The sequence below is a fragment of the Gavia stellata genome, chromosome 6 (assembly GCF_030936135.1).
Source record: "Gavia stellata isolate bGavSte3 chromosome 6, bGavSte3.hap2, whole genome shotgun sequence".
Taxonomy (NCBI): domain Eukaryota; kingdom Metazoa; phylum Chordata; class Aves; order Gaviiformes; family Gaviidae; genus Gavia; species Gavia stellata.
The window spans coordinates 54,376,844-54,400,899 of NC_082599.1; the positions used below are offsets into that span (position 1 = coordinate 54,376,844).

Here is a 24,056-nt window from a genome sequence, read left to right on the forward strand (position 1 = left end):
TATTTTGTTGATGCCAGTCGTAAATACTCTTATCCTAACTTTAACAGGCAATTTTGTAGCACAAAATGAAAGTATTTATTGCTTCAGGACTACTTACTTCAGAGTACAGGCCCATTCATGAAGAACAAAAAGCTATGAAGAACTACCATAATAAGGAAACAATAGAATTATTGGATGATATTAAGTCATAACAACAGGCTGTCTGAAATTCTCTGCCATAACACAACCTTAATGAGCTTTTCTGAGGGTTGGAGGCAGAATCGGGCTCAATTCACTTTGGACCATGACAGAAGCACAGCATCCTAAGTGTCTGCTAACAGTGGTAAAAAAAACCAACTCCAATCCACCTAAAATCTTTTGGAAACGGTTATGAGTTCTTAGATAATACACTCAAAATTTGTATTACCTCCTAGGATATCTTCTAGCAGGAAAAGTATTACTTTAACTAGTTGTAGACAACAATATTTAGTTTTGATAATGCTATGTTTCACTCTATGTACAACTAATATTAATAGAAAGTGATTTTTATCCATCTACACACTATGGCTTTGTGAAATTAAACTGTTAATATAAACTGAAGTGAAAAAACAAATCCTGTTGGCCAGTGTTATCTGTCCCAAATTCATTTAATTTAGCACATTTTAGTGAATTTCAAATTATCAAGTTAGTGGGATGAGATTTTATTTCTGTTGTTTCTAGTCCACATTTGTATAATTGTCTCTTCAGTTTCCAGGAAATCAGAATAAACTAAATGTTGAGAGGAAAACAGTGGAAAATCATAGCAGCATTTTAATTATTTTTTTCTTCAGATAAATGCTTTCAAATAGCAGTTCCTTATTCTTCTCACTACTCATCTACCAATACCTTTTCCAAAGGGACAGATAGACATGCATCTATGAGGAAAAAGGGTTGCTGGTGTTTGATACAAAATAGTCCTTTTTTTGCCCTTGCTAACAAGGTTCACAGTAAATCAAATTAACCAGAATCCTTCAGAACTTGAATGTACTTATTTAAAATTTTCTCAACATTAGTAATTCAAGACTGTTTGACATTACCACTGGCATCATTCCCAGGATATGTATTTCACTGAATGGAGAATGACAAATTCTGTTTACAGTGTAACAGGAAAGAAGCAAGTTTTATTTAAAAACATGCCTGTTAAAGAAAAGAACACCATCTGCTAAAGATAACATTCAACCTAATATCCATTTTTTAAACACTCACAGTGGAATGGCTGGACTTAGTTGGATGTATCATCATACTTTGCCTTAAGTGATTTTTCCTTGAGGGTAATTAGCTCAGATGTTTTCAGGCCAAATCAACAGTCATTCCATTTATAATTGACATATCTAATACATTAATGGTTTAGAATGGAGAAAACTAATTTCCTCCAAAATGCATATTTAGTTTCCATACATTGTTTGTTGGTCAATACAAACACAATCTAATTTTACCATGGCCTGAGTAGAGAGCATTGCAGTCATTTGCTTTACATGATCCTTCAGCTCTCAAAAAAAGACAAATTAGATTCAGAAACTGTACAAACCTGAGAATCTTCAGTTGCAGTAAACACATGCTTTAAACAGAAATACAATGAAAAATTAAAGAAATAACTGTGCTTCTGCTCATCCTGTGCTTCTATAATAGTTTACCAACTTGTGTTAGCTTTTTGTTAAAATAAGCTCTGTTACAGAAAATTACAATAGATTTTCAGAAAATTCTCAAACAGAAAAGCAGGATACTGAGGAGCACCAATAGGTTACATAGGTTACAAAGGCTTTTGGCACAACCTGCATTAAGAAAGGTTGCCCTGACAATAGGTTATCTGAAGGAAGTCTAGAAGATTCAGTTCACTTCTCAGCTAGGAAGCCTGCATCAGCAGAAAAAAAAACCCAGCCAGAATTAGCAGTCAAGCCTTCTTTACACTTTGATTAAAAGACAGCTTTAAAAAATTTCAGCAAAAAAACCTTAAAACCTTAATCTACATCGGGCAAGTTTCTTTTTAATGTCAAAATGAACTTCAGGCTGGGCTTCTTTGCTGCAGTCCTCTTGACAGGCTGAAGTAATAACTTCAATTACTACACTGTTCAAAATGGATTAGTTAATACAGTTAAAACCAAATGTAACAACAGATGTCAGTCATGTCTCCCACAGCATTCTCCTGAAGAAGCTGGTGACTCGTGGCTTAGACAGGTGCACTCTTTGCTGGGTAAAAAACTGGCTGGACGGCCGAGCCCAGAGAGTCATGGTGAATGGAGCGAAATCCAGTTGGCAGCCGGTCACAAGCGGAGTCCCCCAGGGCTCAGTTTTGGGGCCGGTCTTGTTTAATGTATTTACCGATGATCTAGATGAGGGGATTGAGTGCTCCCTCAGCAAGTTTGCAGACGACACCAAGTTGGGCGGGAGTGTTGATCTGCTGGAGGGTAGGAAGGCTCTGCAGAGGGATCTGGACAGGCTGGATCCATGGGCCCAGGCCAATTGGATGAGGTTCAACGAGGCCAAGTGCCAGGTCCTGCACTTCGGCCACAACAACCCCATGCAATACTACAGGCTTGGGGACAAGTGGCTGGAAAGCTGCCCTGCAGAAAAGGACCTGGGGGTGTTGATTGACAGCCAGTTGAAGATGAGCCAGCAGTGTGCCCAGGTGGCCAAGAAGGCCAACAGCATCCTGGCCTGTATCAGAAATAGCGTGGCCAGCAGGAGTAGGGAGGTGATCGTGCCCCTGTACTCGGCCCTGGTGAGGCCGCACCTCGAATGCTGTGTTCAGTTTTGGGCCCCTCACTACAAGAAGGACATTGAGGTGCTGGAGCGTGTCCAGAGAAGGGCATCGGAGCTGGTGAGGGGTATGGAGCACAAGTCTGATGAGGAGCGGCTGAGGGAGCTGGGGTTGTTCAGTCTGGAGAAGAGGAGGCTGAGGGGAGACCTCATCGCTCTCTACAATTACCTGAAAGGGGGTTGGAGAGGTGGGTGTTGGTCTCTTCTCCCAAGTGACTAGCGAAATGGCCTCATGGCCAATGGCGAATGGACAAGAGGAAATGGCCTCAAGTTGCGCCAGGGGAGGTTCAGGCTGGATATCAGGAAAGATTTCTTTACTGAGAGGGTGGTGAAGCACTGGAATAAGCTGCCCAGGGAAGTGGTGGAGTCACCATCACTGGAGGTGTTCAAGGAAGGTGTGGACAAGGCATTGTGGGACATGGTTTAATGGGCATGGTGGTGTTAGTTGATGGCTGGACTTGATGATCTTACAGGTCTTTTCCAACTGTAGTGATTCTGTTTGCAGCTTCAGCAGTGAAACCCAACTGAACCTGGAGACTTTCATTCCTACATGCAGTTCTTCCCATTCAGAATTTAAGGTCCATTTGATAAGGGATATGGAAAAAGATGTCTTCTTCCATTGTCCAAGATTAACTTCTTTCATATAGAAACAGAAATAAGGATTATTCAGTCCCAATGAACTTTTTTGCTTTTCTGAAACATTACTTCCAGTCACTGTTTATCTACACATACAGTTTTCTTTTTGAAGAACATTTCCACAATGATAATGCTGCTTAAGCAACTTTCACAAAGTATAAACTCAGTGTTAAATTACATAACAGAATAAGGACCTCCGAAATAATACATAATTTCATCTGCATTCATTAGTTCCATAGAAGATCTGTCCATTCAAGCACAATCATTTTAATTATCATGTAATTCTACCAAACAATGCTTTTGTATTATGCATGGTATCTGTTCATAAAAATAATCTGAACTATGCTTGAGTATCAAACTTTTTATAATGTTTTTTTTTTTTAATAAGTTTTATTTGGATAACATTTCAAATAAGCAAACCTCCCTTAAGAAAATCTGTAACCAACCCAATCCAATGCATGAAGTGGATGCTGGATACAGGGTGCTAACATGGAAGGTGGCATCAAACAACTCATTTGTTTTCTAAAGTAAGGATTCCCAGGGATAAGAAATGAGTAATCACACTAAGAGAAACAGATATTTTGAATCTCCTTTGTAAAGTGAACTTCACAAGTAAAGCAGTGTGGGAAAGTTTACAGTAAGACTGCAAGCATCATTCCTAGCTAGTGAATAAACAAACCTGAGAGGAAAAGCTTGACAGTGTGGGGTGGGGGAATTAAAAGTTATAGCCTCACTAGAAGCTCATATACATTCATTACACAGACACAAATTTGTCCCTTACACAGCATCAGATTTAGTGACTGTGCAAAACAAAGTCTACATGAAAGATTTAAATTGAACTCCAGAAAAAAAATAGTTACTTATAATTCTTTTAAATTCTTTCGGTTTTGGAAACTATCATTGCATGTCTAGTTAGTTTAAATTGTTTAAGATCTGCTATTTAAACAAACATTAAAAACAAACTAACAATAAAACAGCATTCAAATAACACATACACAAATCGATACAAATGGATTTGAACCTTAGAAACGTAAAGTGATTCTTGGTACAATGAAAGTTACTCTCCAGATGGTTTCTGTTTTTAAACACATTTGATTACATTAGAAAAGGTATTAAATATTATCTCATAGCTACAGCTGACGCCAACGATATTTATATAACCCATCACGAATACTGATTTTTGAAAACAGTGAGGCAGATTATTTGTGTTGAAAGAATTTCACACCAACAAACTAGATTCTGATTTCTCACTGAAAACAGTTTTCATAAGGTATTCACACAGTGTTCCATCTGAACTCTCTGCAATGTGCAATAGGTATTCTAGCTTTTCAGCTTGTTAGTCTGCTGTATTAAATGAGGACTTTGTGCTCTGCTGGCATGGAAAATGCTAAACACAATTGAACTGATTTGGTTCCAATTCACACGCCAAGAAAGAGTTTAGCAAGTTGAGTAGTTGTACAGGGTAAGATCATAAACTCTCCAAAATGAAGAAAGCCAATCTCTTTTAAAAAAAGAGCACAAACATTCAGGTGGTTGGAACATGACTATTTAATTCACAAACTGACATATACAAGAGACACTTGGACCAGGTAACAGCTTATCTACATACATGTTCATACATTCTATAAACATACCAAGAAGGATATTGCATCCATAATCCTATACTTACAAAGATATACAGGCTTCTAAACAGAGACAGACATTTACTTAGATGTAGAGAAGCAAGTAAGTAGGGTCTGATACCTAATTAAAGTCAAGGGAAAGCAGACAGTTAGAAACCTGCTTTTTAGTTCCTTTCAAAAATTCCAGTAGATGGCTACTTCCAAACACAGGTGTTGAAATACCTTTGTGGAAGAGGGTTTTTTCCATTATTATAATGACACTATTAATTCATTAATAAAAAAATTGCTAAAAACTTGAAGAAAATACAATTTCTTCACAGAATTGTCACTGTAGCGTACTATTTTTTGTTTTGTTATAAAATATTGTGCCTTCCCTAGTAACATAATTAGATACTTGAGAGGGGGTAAGAAACATTCAGTTAACACTTTGAAAATCCTGTGTTAATTCTCATGCAGTAATTATCCTTCTTTGTATGATCCACATTCTCATTTTGTACATACATTAACTGATGATCAGGCCTCTTTTACATGAATACTAATAGCACTTACGTGATGTTTTCGAAGCAAGAAGAGTGGTTTTTGATCCAGTTAAAAACTGAAATCCCAAAACATTTGCCTGGTCATCCTCAGATGGATCAACAAAGTCTGAAAGAGAAATTTAAATACAGTTTTCTATAATTCAACATTGGTATTCAACAAACCTCAAGCCATAGTGAGGACCATATCAACCTTTGCACGAGCAATTTAGGAAAGGCAATCTGAATGAGACTGCTCCCCTTCTTAGGTCTCAAAAGTAAAGAACATCAGTAGTAGTTTGGTACACCCTCCCTTCATTCACAGGTGGAAGCTGAGCCACACACTCTTGTTCTTCCCCAGCCTGGAAGCAAAAGGTAGATTTCTCAGAGGTTCAGTCTGTACCGTCTAAAAAGAACTGTGATTAGCGTGCAGCCCAAAGACCATCACCTTTTACCAGATACAAGTTCACCCTTAACTCAAATATTTATGCAAAAATTATGTGGAAATCATCATGAAAAAGTTTAAGCACGCTGTCTTTTCAGCTTTCAGGACAGAGCACAACAAATATCTAGCTTGCTAAAACTAGCAACTCTTCAAAGCCCATGCATGCCCACCTTTTTTTCATTCCATGTAGTGGATCAATTTTAGAGTACCATATATTTTAAAAACTACTTCATGTCACCTCTCCTCCCAACTTTCCCCTAAAAATAAGGCAAAACAGGGAGTACAACAGATACATTTTTTATTGAGTACACAAAGAATCCAAACTTCCTTCACAGATCACATTATAAACAGCATGCCCTTTTTTCCCATCACTGAAAATGGGATGAACAGAAATCAGAAGATTTTAATACCTTCTTCTGAACACATTAGGCCTATGCTTTGTGTCATATTTTCAACAATGCATCCCTAGGTTAAAAATATAATGCTCTATTTTGAAAGCATCTCTAAACAGAAATCCACAATCCCATAAATTTATTATTGCTTAGCCATAATGGAAGCCTATGATTAAAAGTGCAAAATGTAGACCTTTGAAAAAAGCTTCTCTGTTTCAAGTATTACACAGCACACACATTTGAGAGAAAATATATATGTACCCTCAAAGTGAAGAAAGTCACGCTACCAAAACACCCAACCATGCCTACTCCACTGCTCTCAGACAAATGTACTATACAAAGCTTTTCAAACAGAGATGCAGGTCCACCTTAAAAATACCGTATTAAAGTTGTTGGCCCATACAGCTCTCAGGAAACTGTTCCAGAACCTCAGTCCTCTGAAGCTCAGAAACTTAAATCACTGCCAGACTGAACTTATTCACAATCACTTTATAAGTCCTGTTTATTCATTTCTTCTTGTGCTAATATGATCATCTAGATCAATGATACAGCCACAAAATATTTATGAAGGAAACTGTATTCCCTTTTTTTGCCTGTGTTTTATTAAGCTAAATGAGCCACTTTCTTTTAATCCTCCTCCTCCTCAAATCTCCAGATAATGCTCATAGCCTATTTCTACACTTCTGAGTTTGAATTCATTTTTATTTAGTATCAGCAACCAGCACTCAGTATGCCAGTGCATAATAACGTACTAGTTTCCTATGTGGAAACATTTTGTCTAATGCATCCTCAGTTCTTATTTGTTTGCTTATGATTGTACCATATTGTACCACAGAGTATTCCTGTGGTAACTTCCACCTTCCAAATTATGAACACATAATTACAGCAGAAATTATTTTCATAACATCACATTTCACAGTACTCAATTTCTTTCTTCTTTTTCCGGTCCTAAACGGCACCTAATTCCTCCTTCATGCTATTTTAATATTCTCCTGAATATAAAACATAGTGATATTTTCTGATGTGCAAACCTGAGCTAAGTACATGTCTTCTTTTTGCTCCAAGAAGGCTTATGAAATTATTAAATAAGATCAGCTCCAGACCATTATATCAAAACTCCACAAATCTTCATCCGAAGCAATTGTAGCCCTTCCATACAACATTTACCACTTTTGCTTTGCCCTGCTTATCTATTTTTAAATGAATGCCCATGTTGTCCACATTACAACACTACTGATGCAACTTTAAGTAAAATTATTTTATGGATACATAAAAATTAGATCTACATCATGCCCATTGTGTAAATAAATCTGCAGTTTTAAGGCAGGCAGATATACTAGCCCAGGTGGATTACTATTGAAATGTTGTACCATCATTTCTTTCAAAATATACTTTTTAAACATTCTAACATTAGCTTTGTTAATTACCTCATTACTTCACATGGACAAACTATTCCTGTTGGAGTTCCTAACACTTCACTTATTCTAGACATATTTAAAAACCTACCTGGAAAAATGGTGAGAAAACTGATAGGAGGTTTATTGGTATCAATAGTTAGTTTGTGGTTTGCTGCTTTTGAAGGTTGAGCTGGAAAGCAAATTAACCGCAAAGGCAGCCTGAAGTTACACTGTGCAACTTTTGGTATTCCTAAAATAAAAGAACACACATTCATCTTTCATATCGACATTCTGAATACAAGACACTTCATAGTGCTGTCCTCAAAGAAGTATAAAATGATATTTTTAATGTGATTAAGAAACACGTTAAAACAAAAACTACATAAGTCTCAATTTTTGTTAAATTTTCCATGTAAAATACTTTTAAATTTGAATACTTTTTACTATCTTTTCAAGTGAACATTTTCAACTGAATGGGAAAGCAAGAGTTATTAGCCAAATCACCCTCTCTGGAGGTATTCAAGGAGCGTGTGGATGTGGCATTGTGGGATGTGGCTTGATGGGCACGGTGCTGTGTGGTGTGGGTGGGTTGTTTTGGTGTGGGTTGTGGTGTGTTTTGTGGTTTGTGGGTGGTTTTGGTTTTTTTTTGTGGGGGTGTGTGTGGTGGTTGTTTTTTTTTTATGGTTGGACTTGATGATCTTACAGGTCTTTTCCAACCTTAGTGATTCTGTGCTTCTGTGAAATCCGCTGCATATCTGTATTTATACCAATTAACATGCTATGAAGATTAACATTTTATTTAATGCTCTAGACAATCAATTCTACTTTAACATAGATGACAGCTGTGTGGTTACTCCTGATGCTTTGAATACAAAATTGAACCATGTAAGTTTTCATCAGGAATATCACAAACTAAATCCTTTTTAAGAACACACTTACTCTTTTTTATACTCTTAAAGAACATCTATGCAACCTTTATATCGTCTATCAGAGGTTTGTGGCTTATAAAAAAAGAGTATCTAATAGAGATTATTACCCAAAGGTATATTAAAGTCTATCTTTCAAGTCATTGCATCATAGTAAAACATAACTATAGAACAAACTGGCTACTGCCTTTGGTATTGGGATCTAATATCATATGCAATTTTATCAGAATGGTGCAAGAGAAGAGAAGAAGTTTTAACACTAACATTTAGGAAACTTTCATTAGAATACGTAAAAAATTTGCTCAGATATAAATATTGTTTGAAATTGTTGGCATGTCAGAAATTGCCCATGGTATGTTCTGTGTGAAAGGTAAAAGTGCTAGTTGCTACGACATATGGAGTTCTTGTTCTTTTGGACAGTCAGATTATGGGGGTTTTGAGGAGGATTTTTTGATGAAGCAGCTAACAGGGATACCTTGTTTTGTTTGGGTACAGACATCACTATAGGCACCAATACTCACTGAGAATAGTATTAATGTCAGTGATAGCAACAATCACTCATTCTCTCCCAAATAACCCACAGAACTCAAACATTAACCCCAACATTAACCTCAGCAGAATTTAACAAAGTACATTTTTAGAGAGAATAAAGTAAGTTACTGTCATAGATCAGAAAAGACATGAAACTGATAGCTACACGGGGGTTATCGGTCACGTAAGCTCAGCAGGTTAGTATAAAAAAAGAGCTCAACCATTCAATAGTCAACCAAGCAACCCTTTTTGCTAACAAACTTGTTTGTTTGCTGCTTCACAGATCTCTTGCAATGAAAAATTTTTCCTAGGACTCAACTCAGGGAAAAATGTTACTAGAAGGCTCAGATTCATCCCTTTGGTTATCAATTCATTAGCTCTTTTGGCTGGCTGATAATGCCTCCAGTAACTGTTCTGCAGCAGCTTATAAAAAACAAAATCGGTGTAAAATGAGCAGAAAATTTAAGACAGGCCCTCAAAACTAGGATATACCTAGGTTCCAAGGAAAATTCCTGAAGAAATACTTAACAATAAGCCCATGACCTTTCAGAATGATTCACTCAACTGTATCTTCATCATCTGATGGGAAAATTAAAATCTTTTCTTGATGACAACACAACACAAACATCTTACTATTGAACTTAGATATGGAGACTTATCAACAGGAAAGAATTAGTGACAAAACTAGCCTAAAAGATTTTGAAATACTTTTATATTTTAAACCAGATGTTTTTATTCTTGTCTCAAACCAGCTTTTCATAGATAATCTGCTCTCAGTCTGCCTCATCATAAACATAATTTTTCAATATTTCAGACAAAGTTCAAATCAAAACTAAGTCAAATAGTATCTGGCTTTGGGAGGGGACTGGTGAGATTTCTAGCTGATGAGTCCAAAGCAACTATATGTAAGAAAACCAAATCAAAAAGCTCCAACAAAATTAATCACTGCAGTGAAAAACTCTTGCTGGAAAATGCTTTCAGAATGTGTCATAATTTTAAAAGTTAATAAAGAAACACAAAGCAGTAGCAAAATGTGGCATCCAGAACTTCCTCAATCCTTTGATGTTATGTCTAGTAATACATCTGACTTCATCTAGAGTTGTGATACATTGCACAATATACAATTTTAGCACTGTAATAAAGAAAAATGTGAAAAAAAATCAGATTATCTTTTAATCTGAAACACAACAGAAATTTTGTAACATTATCTCACAGGTTACTGCTATTTAAAGGCATACTATGCACTTACCTGATAAAAGTAATAAAACAGTTACATGCACTGTAGTTACGATTTCACTTCCAAATTACTCATGCATTCATCTTGATTGTATTTGAAACATTAGCATTGATGTACATGATAAAAAACATTCCAGCTCAGATCCCCAATTTAGGATGTTAAATATTCTGAGAATTTATGCTTTTTCTGGTATTGATGACCCTAAATTTAACTAGTCCAGTGCACCTCACAGTAACCCAAATAAATTTTGTCCCAGATAATTCTACAAAGTTTACTGAGTTCCACAATATTCTCTTCAGCATCAGGTTTTCATCTTGATTACAAATTTCTTAAAACAATACCCTAATCTTTGTTTTTAGAATGTTACCCTTTCAAATTATATACATTTATTTTCATATAGTTTATTTATATATTTACTCTATTTTTCAGTAATTTTAAAAATTACTTTGTACAGCAGAAATCTGCCACATGGTGATAGCTATTCTTGCTCAGAGCAGTATTTTATTGAGATGGTTCAAGCATCTATTTCCTGTATGGCACTTCAAGGTCCCCTGAAATATCCAGAAAGCAGAAAAGGAAGGGAACTGTTAACACAGTTATCTACTTTTTTACTTCACTTAGTATGCTCATAAGAGCATAAGTATTGAAAAACAAGACTCAAATATACATACAGATGTATGTATAACTTCTGTTTAAGAAAACTGCAAAACTGAAAACACCCTTTCAGTTGATCTTTAAATCTACGACAAGCAACTTTTTTCCCCTCCCCAAAACATGAAGGAATTTGCACTTAGTATATATTTTTGAAGTTAGTAAAAATATCTCCTACAAGGACTGTATCTTTTCAACACATGCACACAACTACATTGCAAAACTACCCTTCTCTTTTTTTTGTCTACCTAGACATAAGCTAACTTGCCAGTCCTGTTTTGTCTTTTAATTGTAGCTTTTGCAAGTATATCTACCACAATCACAGCTAAGTTTTGTACTGCTGGTGTTCTCAGTTAGAAAGCAGCCTTTCAGCTTTGAACAAGGTGTTTCCAATAGGAACTGGAATGAAGAGATGTTAAGTGACATCGTTCTCGGAGCTACTCAGTCCAAACAGCATAGCATTAGCTACAAATCCTTAATAGCTGTTTCAGTTGCACCAAAAAAGCTATAATTTAGCTGCCTAAGTTCTTGCTGAAACTTGAAAAAAATAGTTTAAAATATGGTAAAGAAAGAACATACAATTGTGTTTTCCATTTCCAATCTCAATGCACAAGACACTTAATACTTTGCAAAATTCTTATGTTACGTATGAGAAAGTACAATATACTTCACCAAGAAATGTCTTTACCACTTTCTATTTTCCCCATGGGTAATTGTCTTCTTATGTCTAAACCTCATTTACTTTCAATTTTCTCAAATATTCACACCTTCACAGCATCAAACCAAGGATAATAAGGACTTATAGAAATAATAGGTAAAATAACAGCTCCCTTCCAAATCTGCTTTATTCAGCATACACTGTCACTCATGAAACCACTCAAACTTTGCATTTTTTCCATTCACTTACCTTCAGGATTGAGCTCTACCGTATAACCAGCAATGGGACAAAAAAAAAAAAGAATACATAAGATGCTACTCAAATAAGGAAAAAAGAAAATGCAGTAAGAACCTAAGCCACATTTGTTAAGTAGACAATACATAAAGACATAATACTAGCCAAAAAACAGCCATGAGACCACATTCATCAATAGTGCAATCCCATCCAACTGAGTGACTCATTAACCTTCAGCTGTATGAATCCCACAGAGATACACTGAAGACTGATTTGGCCACAAATACGGTTATCTTAAAAACAAAAGAGGAAAAATTCTCTATTCAGAGAAAATGAAGTCACAAAGGCACTTAATTTTTGTCTACTAGTATATTACACTTAAGGATTTGATTGCCTTGTGGAAGTAATACTAGTATTTATACGTAATTGCATAGAATTATCCCAGCTTAATAATTTAAATGAGTATCCAAAAATTTAGCAAGATCTTAATTACTCTCCTTTATTTACAAGCCTTCCAAATACTAACACTAAAGTTTTTAAAATTTCTTCTACAGTTCCCTAATTCTGGGAGTTAGATGGTATGTCTTCTGGGGATTTTTTTTTTTTTAACTGCATGTAAACAATCAAACATACTTAAGATACAAGATTTCTTTACTTCCCTAACCAAAAGGCTTGCAAAATCCAACCTAATATCTAAAAAATAAGCATAAGTTTAACCAGTACCACCTGAAAGAAATAATACATTCATTTTCCAGTGACAAATACCCTTTAAGTTTGATACTCTGGTCTAGCAAAGCAAAATCACAAAATCAAGACTAGCAAAACAAGAAGCAAGCTTTCAAAATCAGAGGATCCAAGATACTCAGAAGTATACTGCCTATACAGTACTACAACAAAACCACATCACTAAGTTGGACACTTATGAAGGTACAGCAACGCTTTCACAAGGAATAAGCAGTCAGAGTCACAATACAGAGGGGCTGAAGTTGTACAAGCTTTGTGCAGGCTCTCAAGAAAAAGGGAGGAGCATCCTTTTCTCTCCCACCCTCTGCACATATCTGCAAGCCTTGTCTGAAGACAGTAAGATCAAGTTCTTTAAAAAGATGAGTTTCGGGTTTGCATAGAAATAAATATTTCAATCATCACACAGCCTAGACTATCATCATAAACACAATGTTTCAAGTGAGAAGTGATATGAAGTAAATGCTTAAGCAAAAGTGTATACATAGGATACATAGGTACTCAAGACCACAACCTTTCACAGAAGCCCTAACTCCACATGCATTTCTTTGATGCCAGTCTACTCCATGTCACCCTTCCATTTGTGCTGGCACAGCTCTGTGTTTTCACAGCAAACAAAATCAGCAAATCTGGCTGAGAAACAACTGTTGATCATGTAAGCACAACAGGGGAGGAGGTGCAGGTGCAAAGCCAAGCAGTGAGAAGCGAAGGACAGCTTAAAGTGGTTTATGTTGCATTTAACTTGACATGGAAGCCCTGCCTAAATACAGTTTCTCAGTAGCCTGACACATTCACAAGGCTGTGTGTAGAAAACTAAGATAATCAGTCTTCAGTTATGGATAACAGGGTAAATTTACATATTCTATCACTAATGTCATTAGGGCATTATAAAACAACAACTTGGTTTCTATTCCTGTGGGTTTATTTGTTTAGAATGAATATGATCAACTTTAAAGGGAAGTGAGGAATAATCACTCCCAATGCTTATTCAAATCTCTTCTGCTATGGGGAGGCAGTTATTGTCACATTTGTTGGCAGCCCAGAAAGCTGAATAGTCATAATGATGTAATTAAATTCTCACTCCAAGAGGTGGTCCCTTAAAGAGCAAAACAGAAGAAAATTGATAGGACAGGGTGGGAAAGCTTGTACAGCTGCTTCCCAACCCATAAGCATATGATTTTACCTTTGTAAGACCAATTACATAACTTAATGATGCTACATAGAATATTAACTAAAGCCGACAACTAGGCTGATACACATTATTTCTTTAATTACTACAGCCTTCAATGTATTTCAAAAAACATTTAAGAAATATGTAAAGAAAAAGACCTCAAAAAAGGCAAATCAATTTGAAATCCCCAGTGGCTTACCTGTTGGTGTATTATATGAAACCACACAATTTCCTTCCAGTTCTGATGGAGAACAATTCCCCTTCAAAAAGACAGACAGGACCACGGTTTCAGATGAATCTGGTTCTAAAAACAACGCAAAATTAAATCAAGTAAAATAGGAGCATCCAAATGAAAGCAACCTATTTCCTAGCACTTTAGGAAATATCCTACTAAATTATGATAGTTGTTTCCATCAGTTCACCTTTATCAAATCACTGGACATGCTTTTTTTTTAAATCCGTAATTTGTAAAAGGCAAACTAGCCTCTCCAACTTACAACTATATTGAAGCATAACCAATAAAACAATTCAGCACACTGAACACAGAGAATATCAAAGCAAATGCAGTTTTATGTTGTGATTTTAATATTTTACAAAGTCATCAGCCCTTTACTCCTGTCACATGTTGAGAAAACATAAGAACTGTCCTTTCAGATGAGAGCACCAGTCAGTAAAGCCCTGTTTCAATAGGGACCATTACTGCACATTTCAGAGCAGAAATGGTCTGCAGTCCCAACTGAGGCTGCAGGACACACCTTTCTGGTCTTCAGTTCCACTTAGTCTTCAAAGTAATCCCACCTGCAGCCTTATCAACAGACTTGGAAAAAGGCTAGAATCACAAAACAGATGATGCTAAGTCGGGAACATATGCTAGACTATCCACAGGTAAACAAGCTTTCTGTCCCTGCTTTTAGCTCAGCAGTGCCATTTCTACACAGACAGAATTGCCAGCAAAGCGAAATGCTTCAGCAAAAGTACCACAGAATCACTGATTGGGTATTTTTTCCTTCATCATGAAGCTGCCACCTTGCCTCTCCCCACCTGCCACGCGTCATACTGTAATCAAGGAAGCAACTTCACTCCTTTCTACTTTGTCTTCCTCCACCACGCAGTATCTAGAAGCTGCAGAGTGCAGGCAAGACAAATTTGTAATTGCTTTAACTGCAGTAGATCTGCAACAATGCACTCGATGGAGGCTGGACTATACCTTTCAAGCATCCTCAGTAAAAGTAGTATGATACAATAGCTGTAACAGTACTATAATAATTTACCTAAATCTTCAAAGACAAACTGGTCACAGGTCACTGCTAATGGAGCTTGTACACATACTGCCAGGTTTGGTTTCTCCGCAGTCACTCTGTTCTGTATTGTTATCTAAATCAAGTGACATAGAAAAGTATTTAAAGGAAGCAACAAATTAATCTATGTATAGCAGAAAACACACATAACCAGCAAAAAGGTATGAAAAACCTGCAAAGAGCAATTTAGCAATAATGTTTAAGAACTTCAGATTTCAACTTCAAACCCAGTGTTTTCCTTTTTTCAATCCTTATTTACTTACAGCCAACAGTAGAACACAGTAACTGGAAAGGCTAAAAAAAAATGAGGGGATTTCACATGTTCTTTGTAATTTTAACCCAAAAAACCTAATGCTGAAGTGTTAATTAAAATGTTAATATTTTGCAAGTGTCATGCATTTGTTCTAATGTAAATAAAATGTTGTCTCTTTTAGGTGACTACAGTAAAAAAAAAGAATAAAAACAAAGCTAAGCAAAGAAATTATTTCCTTTAACTGCAAAGAGTAATGCATAGTCTTCTGAATAACCTCTGAGTCAAGTTCTATTTGATTTTTTACTGCAAACAAATTCTGAAATTCAACATACAGGATACCCAGCACAACTACAACTCTATATTATGAGAGCTGACCTAACCATAAACGTGGAGTGGCCCTGGTTGCTTCTATTATAGGCAGTTATTTCTCTGCAAAACCAATGGATAGCAAAAGAATGTCCTTAACTCAGATCTAAAATGAAAGTATAGTGGTGACAGAGATCTGCATGTGGTCTGCGTATGCACAGTCCATATCTGCTATCTGTTATCATCTGTTTTGTATTGCTGGTCTACCAAGGAGCTCACTACAGTCAGGTTAAATCAGTTTAGGAAAATATTATTAGTTATAAGATGACTCAAGTGTTAAGGAGGAGTTTGACTACTTTAACAGAATTAACATCAACATTTATTTTGGTTTAACAATACATTTGGGGTGCAAACAGGCCCCCAGATCATCCATCGCTATTCATGCTAACAAGGAAGGATCACATCTACCTCTGTACATGCATCAGGTAAACTTTGCCCCGTTTTCTGAACCCAGAATCTCAATAAGATAAACAATGAAGATGGAATCAATAGCCTTATACATGTTGTGCCAATTAAATGAGCTGAAAACATGCAGACATGAGACTGTACACTTCAGAATCTGTAAGACAGTGACATTTAAAGTTACTGGCAAATGCTACTTCAGTGCACTTCTCAATTATGTTTGACTTTCTGCTGCATATAGGAGCCTGAAGTAAAGAATCCTCTTATCCAGTAACTTTTGTCAAAAGTATCTGATTTTATTAAAACTCTGCTGACAGGCCTATCATTGGTGCAATATTAAATATAAAAATTAAGTTTTTAGTATAAAAATAAGTGTCACAAATTCTAGACTTTTTTTAGAGCACAATGCTTGCCTGCAGGTTTTTTTTGGGTACAACGACCACCATTCCAATGGCCAAATAATACTCATTAGTAACATTACCCACTTTGCAGAAAACATGCAAGGTATACATATACATTGGTTGCGGTTGTGCAATTCAAGAAAATATGTAATTTTAAAATTTATCAAAATTGTTCTCAACCTGTCCAAATTCAGTGGTTAAGTTCAAATTAGTCTGACAGGAGGCATAACATGCAACCATAATGTACAATTATTTCTTACTTTCATAAGAACCAATGTAAACTAAAAGCTGATAAATTCATACCTTTCTGGAGGTAATTAAAATTTACATTACAAATTTTAAGGTACCCTTATATTCACAAACAGGCTGATTCAAAGTCCAATGCTGTTCATCTGAACTTCTTTGAGCAAAACTGTCACAGACTTTATCAGGACTAGGATTTTATCCTGTATTATTTTAGCACTTAAAAATGCAGAGAAAGATGTTGGACCAAGTACAACTAAACCACATTAGTGTAAGGGAATCTGGTTCAATAAATAGTCCAGTTACTCTCTAAACATTTCACTCAAGACAGAGGGAGAACTTGCAAAGTTCTCAAAAATAAGGCTCCACTGATACTCCTAGAAGATCCTCTCAAACTCAGAAATAAAAATCATGATCCTTTTTAGGCAATACTGAGGAGACACTACACTTGCACACACATGCATGCGTATACACACACACTCTTACACTTTCTTTAGAATCAAATTACAGGCAGCAACTCTCATGGAGGACTGCTATGATGTCAATTTTCAAATTAGATTTTCCTAGCTTTTTTTTTTCACTAGCAAAAGCTATGACAGTCTTTTTACAAAAGAAAACGTGTTTTTGTTTACTGACAACTAAAAAGGCAGCTGAAGATGACAAACTTCACATTTTGAGTAAACAAACATTCATTCCCTTTGAAAAGTGTTGGAAAAATTATTCTTCTAACTTCAAAAACAATTTCATTCCATCCTAATAATATTTTTGTGTCTGCTTCTTGATAAGCCTAACAAAAATAAAACTCCAATCACTTTCTGACTTCAGCAGAAGGCTTGCTAGAACGACACCTTGTCATACTAAGAAGAACAAGAATTAAGTATATAATGCATTTCAAATTTTACTCATTTTCATGATCTAAATGAAATACACAGAAAGTGATAGGTTTGTTAAAATTTGCCACCACTGTTGGAACACTACTGTTTGAGTTAGGCACAGTACCTTTACTGTGACTGATGGTACTGCCTCTGCTTTTACCTCACTGTCAATGGCTTGCTGTGAAGAAAAAGATGAAAACAGAGTAAATTCAATATTACACATGAATGAGTGAACACAATGAATGCAATATTACTTTCCTACCATCAACTTGGTAAACAGGGAATTAACAGTAAAGGACTTATCATTCCTATGACAGATTAAAATACACAAAATACATTTCTGACTTCCTGCTGAAAATGTAAAGACTCTGTTTGAAATTGCCTGCAAAAAGGATAGCAAAAGGTCATGAATGTTGTGTATTTAAGAAACTAATACACTCTGATGTATATATGAATATTTGAAACTGTTTTGTTTGGCACACTACTTTACACTGTATATTTATTTAAATTCTGGAAATACCTTCTGTTATTCACTAGGCAAAGGGGACTTCCAATCTGCCAATATATCATACACACACCATAGTATGTACTATAAAATCATCACACACTATCTTATAATCAGAAATATATTTTGAACTTCAAAAGAAAATAAAAGCAGGCATCTTACTACTCCTGCTAATTTCTATTTCAATAGGCAATTCCACCTAATTCAAAATTCATCTTAACCTTGCAGTCCATTTTAATATCTTATTTTATGCTTACATTTAATTTTGCAACAGGTCAGTCCCTACAGTTTAAGAAAATGCTCCTGTGTGTTTAAACTGTTTTATTTTAGAGAAACACTTCACTTCTGCTATAATACCAAATTACTGACTTGAACTTATACCTCCCCATGATAAAAGAGTAAATTAAGAACAATCTGATGTCCTCTATCTAGCCTCCTTTTCATCCCAACATGCCAATATAAGGTCCACATCTGTAAAGTTCCTAAGAAGTCAGGAAGTTGGTAGGCTCTCTGGGTTCTAGAAATAGGACTTTCATTTGTAGACTGTGTATCTTTTTCAGTTACAAACACATAGCTACTTTCATACTGGCTTGTCATGCCCACTGTCTCTGGTGACCAATGGTTGATCCTGAAGCAATAGCAGGGGTGCAAAGAGATTGATCCTTACCGTATTCAGCTTTCAGAAATCAGCTGGACTTCCTGGATCAGAGGCCATACACAGGAGGTGGTGTTAAATAACCAGAATGGTCCTCCACTTGCTTATCTAATCTATTTTAATACATCTATATCCTCTTTGCTTTTACCACACACATCACAATTTAAATCTTCCCACAAGTAGTATCTGCAAGCCTGTAGTTTCCAAGATCATTGCAGAAGCCCTAAAATTGTTCCCACATTTACTGTATTGATCCTTCCCCATGAAGTAATTTAATCAGATTTTTCCTTTCTAGATGGCTACTGAAGAAACCCCCAGGAAAGCCTACCTCACAGGAAACTAAAATATATGGACAGCCTTGGGAAATAAAGATTCAAGGGTGTGGTTCGATTAATAATATATTGAGTTACTAGTATATAAAACAGGCCATTTGCATCTGGAAGGTTTAGTGAGTGAGCACAGCAGCATCAGAGCATTCTACAGACCTAACAGTTCTAAGTGTTGTAGGCAGATTATTGCAGCTAGCCAAGACCATGTCACACTGGCCTTTTTTCCATAGACAAGGACACTAAGACACATTATAAAGAGGTCCCTTTATCAAAGAATAATAGTAGTAGAGGTAGCGGTAGTGATAAAAACAGAGTTTAAATAAATATATCAAATATATATATAAAAGTATTAAAAAGCTGTTCCTTGTGTAATTTTTAAACAATAAGTAGCCCTGAAAATCAGTTTTGCTGAAATTAGTGGCCAGAAATTACTAATTACAGAAGTTCTAGTGCAATGAGTATGTTCTGAAATGTTAAAGTGAAAAGTTTTAAGACACAATGTAAGCTCTCCTAAATCTTAATTTGAATTAATTTTTATAAACTACATATGTATACAAGATGAATATACTAATTAGGCTGCTACACCAGAGAATATTGAATGATGCCTTACCAGAGAAAGATGACTTCTTACAATGCAACTTTGAGTGGTTTGTGTATTCTATCTTTAAAAGATCCACAGGATGACACTTCTACTGTTTCCCCCATATTATTAACTGCTCATCATTACAAATCCTCATCACTACAAAGTTATTCCTGATCCTAAGTTCTCGTTCACTTACATTCGTTTAGCCAAGAATCTAAAGGTCCCCAGAGAGAAGATACTACATTATTTTAATAATTCTAGTTAAAATCATTACAAAAGTGTGTTTTAATTGATGGAAAACTGGGGGCTACACAGAAGCTCAGTCCCACAGATATAAATACATAGTAATCACTATCCATGATCAACCATTATTTACTCATGTATGAAACCAATGTTTTCAGAGTAATTTCCCTTTTATACAGGTACATACCGATTCTGCATCCAAATCAGGTGAAACTTCTGCTGTGACAATTAGATCTCTGTGTTTTTCAGATTTGGGCAAAATGTCTGAAAGAAAAAGTAAGTCAGCTCTCCTTTAACAAACATGCAGCTACATTTCTAAAAATAATACAATTTCAACAGCATCAAATTTCAGACTTACTGAAGGAAAAAAATAACAATGCATATGATTTTTGACCAAAGAAAATTCCCAATTTTATAAGGTTCTACAGACAACCTAAACCTGGATCTCATTCTGGATTTCTGATCTATGTATGAAAAAGGATTTAGATGCATTCTATAACAAGATTTTACAACTACTATCCATGATCTTCAGAGACTGTAAGGAATTTTTAAAGTTTTGTCCTCACATGCATATACTTATACACCTACAATAAACAACTATCCCCAAAATATGCACTGCATATCTCATGGCACCTTCATCTAAATAATTTGATAATGAATACATTAGACAAAGATTTTGTGCCTAGTAGTGTAAAATTAAAATAGATTTTAGAAATTCCTCTGCGTAAGGGAGTATATGAAAAGTTTTATGTACAGAACATTATATAGGGCTTAGTTACAATATATTACCTGATGATTTCCAGGACTGTCAACATACAAGGCAAAGAATGCTACAAATTCATTTATATCCATGATATAAAACCTTATGCAGATACACATATGTAAAGAAAGTTGTAAGGATTAAAAGCTAGGCACTTAAAAACCATGAGGAATTACATGATCACCTCTTAAGAGTCCAGCAGTCCACCTCTAAGGTATTTGCATTTTTCTGAAAAGCACTTTTATTTCTTAAATGTAAATGTACTGGAAAAAGAGATAACCGAACAGGAAATGTATAGTTCCTAAAGCAACAAACAGTAAAGACTTAGTATAAAGGGGAAATTAACATATTAATTGAATAACTGAGAGCATAAGCCCATTCAGCAAGCTGCAAGAATTTTATTACACATAGGGTGCTGAAAATGACCTAGAACTAGTAGGCAGCACATTATCTCTTTCTAACAAGAGGATCAAGGGAAAAGATTTTCATGAAGACAGAAAATAAGTTTTCATTTTCTTGTGCCCAGAGAAAAATTACTCCTTTTACTACAAGGAAAAAAACAAAAACAAAACATGTTCCTCCAATACCACCTACCAAAGAAGCCTAGGCCTGTTTCATACTGTCACAATTGCACTCAACTGTTTCTGCCAATTACACATAGCTCAGCACAATCCATTCCACTTGTACAAATAAGAAAATATCTTCCTTTTCTATCCTTTCTTAACCATTTCTCTTCAGGTTGCTTCTGCAAGTAAACTATGATGCAACTTCTGACATAGTCACTTTTCTATTAGAAGTAGGACAGAGATCACAACCAAAGTTTACATGTAAGTATCAGCTTTTTGTTACTATTAAACTGAGCCAAAACACCTATGTTTAATCACTTATGTCATCCAGACTGATGCAAGTAACATTAGATTTAAGTTAGTATAACAGTTAAGATTTTAAAATATTTCATCAGTTTATAATGTAAATCCTTATTCTCCAAAATGTATAAAACAGCTTAAGTTCAACAGTTTAATGGTCAGCACTGGACAGAAATACAAGACATTTATGGAACTAACTACTCTAACTTTTTTTTTATACGATGATCTAATTCTAAATACCTTCCATGTTTGGAAGTCAAAATGAAACAAAGAAAAATTATTTCCATATAAGGGTAGATATTTTCAAAATAACACAAGCTCTTACTGCACAAACGTGAATCCAAAAGACAGAAGAGTCAATGGCTCATTTTAAAGATCATGCTCAGGAGTTACTTAACGGTGACCAGTGTTCAAAAGAGTTTTGTATTCAACAAGACATGATCAGCAGTTATTTTAAGACTTAACTAAAGTTCTAAGAAAAAAGCCAAAATGAAACAAAGCCAAAACATCTGAAACTGAAAGGCGTTCTTCATAAGTAAAAAGTTTTGTCATAAAAAAGGTTTTCTCACAAGTTTTACATCCAGTTAAAGCCAAACACAACATCATCTAGAGCATGTCTCTGCAACGAAAAGAGCATTCATAAAAACTCATCTGAAAACACCACTATAACACCTTAGATCAGATTAGAAAAATTGGGGGAAAAAAATTTTAGAGGAAGAGAGAATGGGGAAAAGATCAACAATATTCACAGTAAACTTGTCAATCATACCACGACAGTTATTAGAAAAATTATAAGAGACAGCTGTTTCCTTTCTCTCTCTCTAGATCTTCCACACAATATGTTAAAACTAACAAACAAAAGTCAATTCACTTCAAATGGATTTATTCCTTCCATCAGGCTTTTCTTTCCTTTGGTTATGATAGCCAGACAAAACTGTCAAATACATATAAAGAAGGGCTGTGATAAAAAAAGAAAAAAAAAAAATCAATGGAATTTACCCACATCTATATGCTCAAATAACCAATTACTGGATTTGTAAAATTAAAAAACCTGGTATTAGTTTATCACAATAATGGACAAAGCTATAAGCAATTACAAAAAAGAAATCTTTGAATTGTAGAATCAAGCTCACAACTGCAGATAAATAATTTCTCATTTCCTAGGGATTTCAACTGTGAGCTTTTTTGCTCCCTTTTTCACACAGAAAGCCATGACTATTTCTTTAATGCATTCAAAGAACATGCTAACTAACACCAGGAAAATATTTAATTGGTTCTTTCTACTTGTCTTAAGATTCTTCCATAGTTACCTGTTAAATCACACACTTCCAATGCCCTGTGCAAGTCAGATACACTGTTTAAAAACTCAATTATGAAAACACAAACTTCAGAGGATCTCTGTAGAAATTGTGCCCTTACTTGAACAAAATCAATGCAAGTTATTAGCAATGTATGTAAATTCCAGAGTTTATCATGATCAGCTATTTGATATCTCTCACTATGTTCTTCAAATACAATTGCTTTTGAAAGAAGTTAAAGCAACAGAAAAGTTGCTTTAACAAAAGTCATTCTTTGTTAATTGCATGGCTTAAGAAGCCATTTGTAATAATAAAAGAGAATTTGGCAATACTTTTGCTCTCTCTGAAGCCTAAGTATATCAGACTGTTGCTGTGAAATTCCTTAAGTTTTCTTGCCTTTGGGTAGTACATGCACTGTCAGTTTTTTCTCTGAACCGTTGCACTAGTGAGAATTATCTGCAACCTGACTTAAATATCTTGAAAGTTCCAACAGGCATTATGAAAATACAAAGAAAAAACTCTGTATCCAAGGGCCTTACAGTCTAGGATTTTGTTTGTACTTTTTTTTTATTAAAACCTAAACTTAATTAAATAATACATTTCCTGAAATGTAATTATGGTTAAAGTATGAAAATAAACCAAAATATTCTAAAGTGCTAAAAGGAAAGTCAGGTGGTTAAAAGTACATACAACTACAGAAAAAAGAGAAGTATACCTTGTGTTTTTGTGGCCTCCTTGATGATTTTCTGAAGCTCTTTCATTTCAGCATCATATTCTTCATAGTTTATTTCCCTAGACTCAACCCTAGGAGCCTGGAAGAGTGAAGGATCAGTTCCAAGGTAGGAACACTGAAGATGCCCATTGTCACTCAGAGTGACTATAACACCCTTCAAGTCTCTGCATAAAAAAAAAAATAAAGCTCCTTAAGAAATTGGGAAGAATCACAGAAGCAGTAACATTGAATTTATGCTGCTTCTAATGTTCCATCTACAAATATAATAGACCTTCCTGTTCTTAATGAGATTCTTTGACTAAATGAAAACAACAG

At 35.3% G+C, this 24,056-nt stretch overlaps 1 protein-coding gene across 1 annotated transcript in view; it reads right to left on the reverse strand.

Annotated features, from left to right (window-relative positions):
• Positions 1-24,056, reverse strand: part of BBS9 (Bardet-Biedl syndrome 9) — a 301,703-nt gene that overhangs the window by 223,338 nt on the left and 54,309 nt on the right. Inside the window, exons 10-17 of the mRNA XM_059819084.1 lie at positions 23,724-23,905; positions 20,272-20,348; positions 17,894-17,947; positions 15,203-15,305; positions 14,131-14,235; positions 12,035-12,049; positions 7,892-8,032; positions 5,583-5,678 (exon numbers count right to left, since the gene is read on the reverse strand). Coding sequence (XP_059675067.1) covers positions 5,583-5,678; positions 7,892-8,032; positions 12,035-12,049; positions 14,131-14,235; positions 15,203-15,305; positions 17,894-17,947; positions 20,272-20,348; positions 23,724-23,905 — 773 coding nt within the window. The remainder of the gene's footprint in view (positions 1-5,582; positions 5,679-7,891; positions 8,033-12,034; positions 12,050-14,130; positions 14,236-15,202; positions 15,306-17,893; positions 17,948-20,271; positions 20,349-23,723; positions 23,906-24,056) is intronic.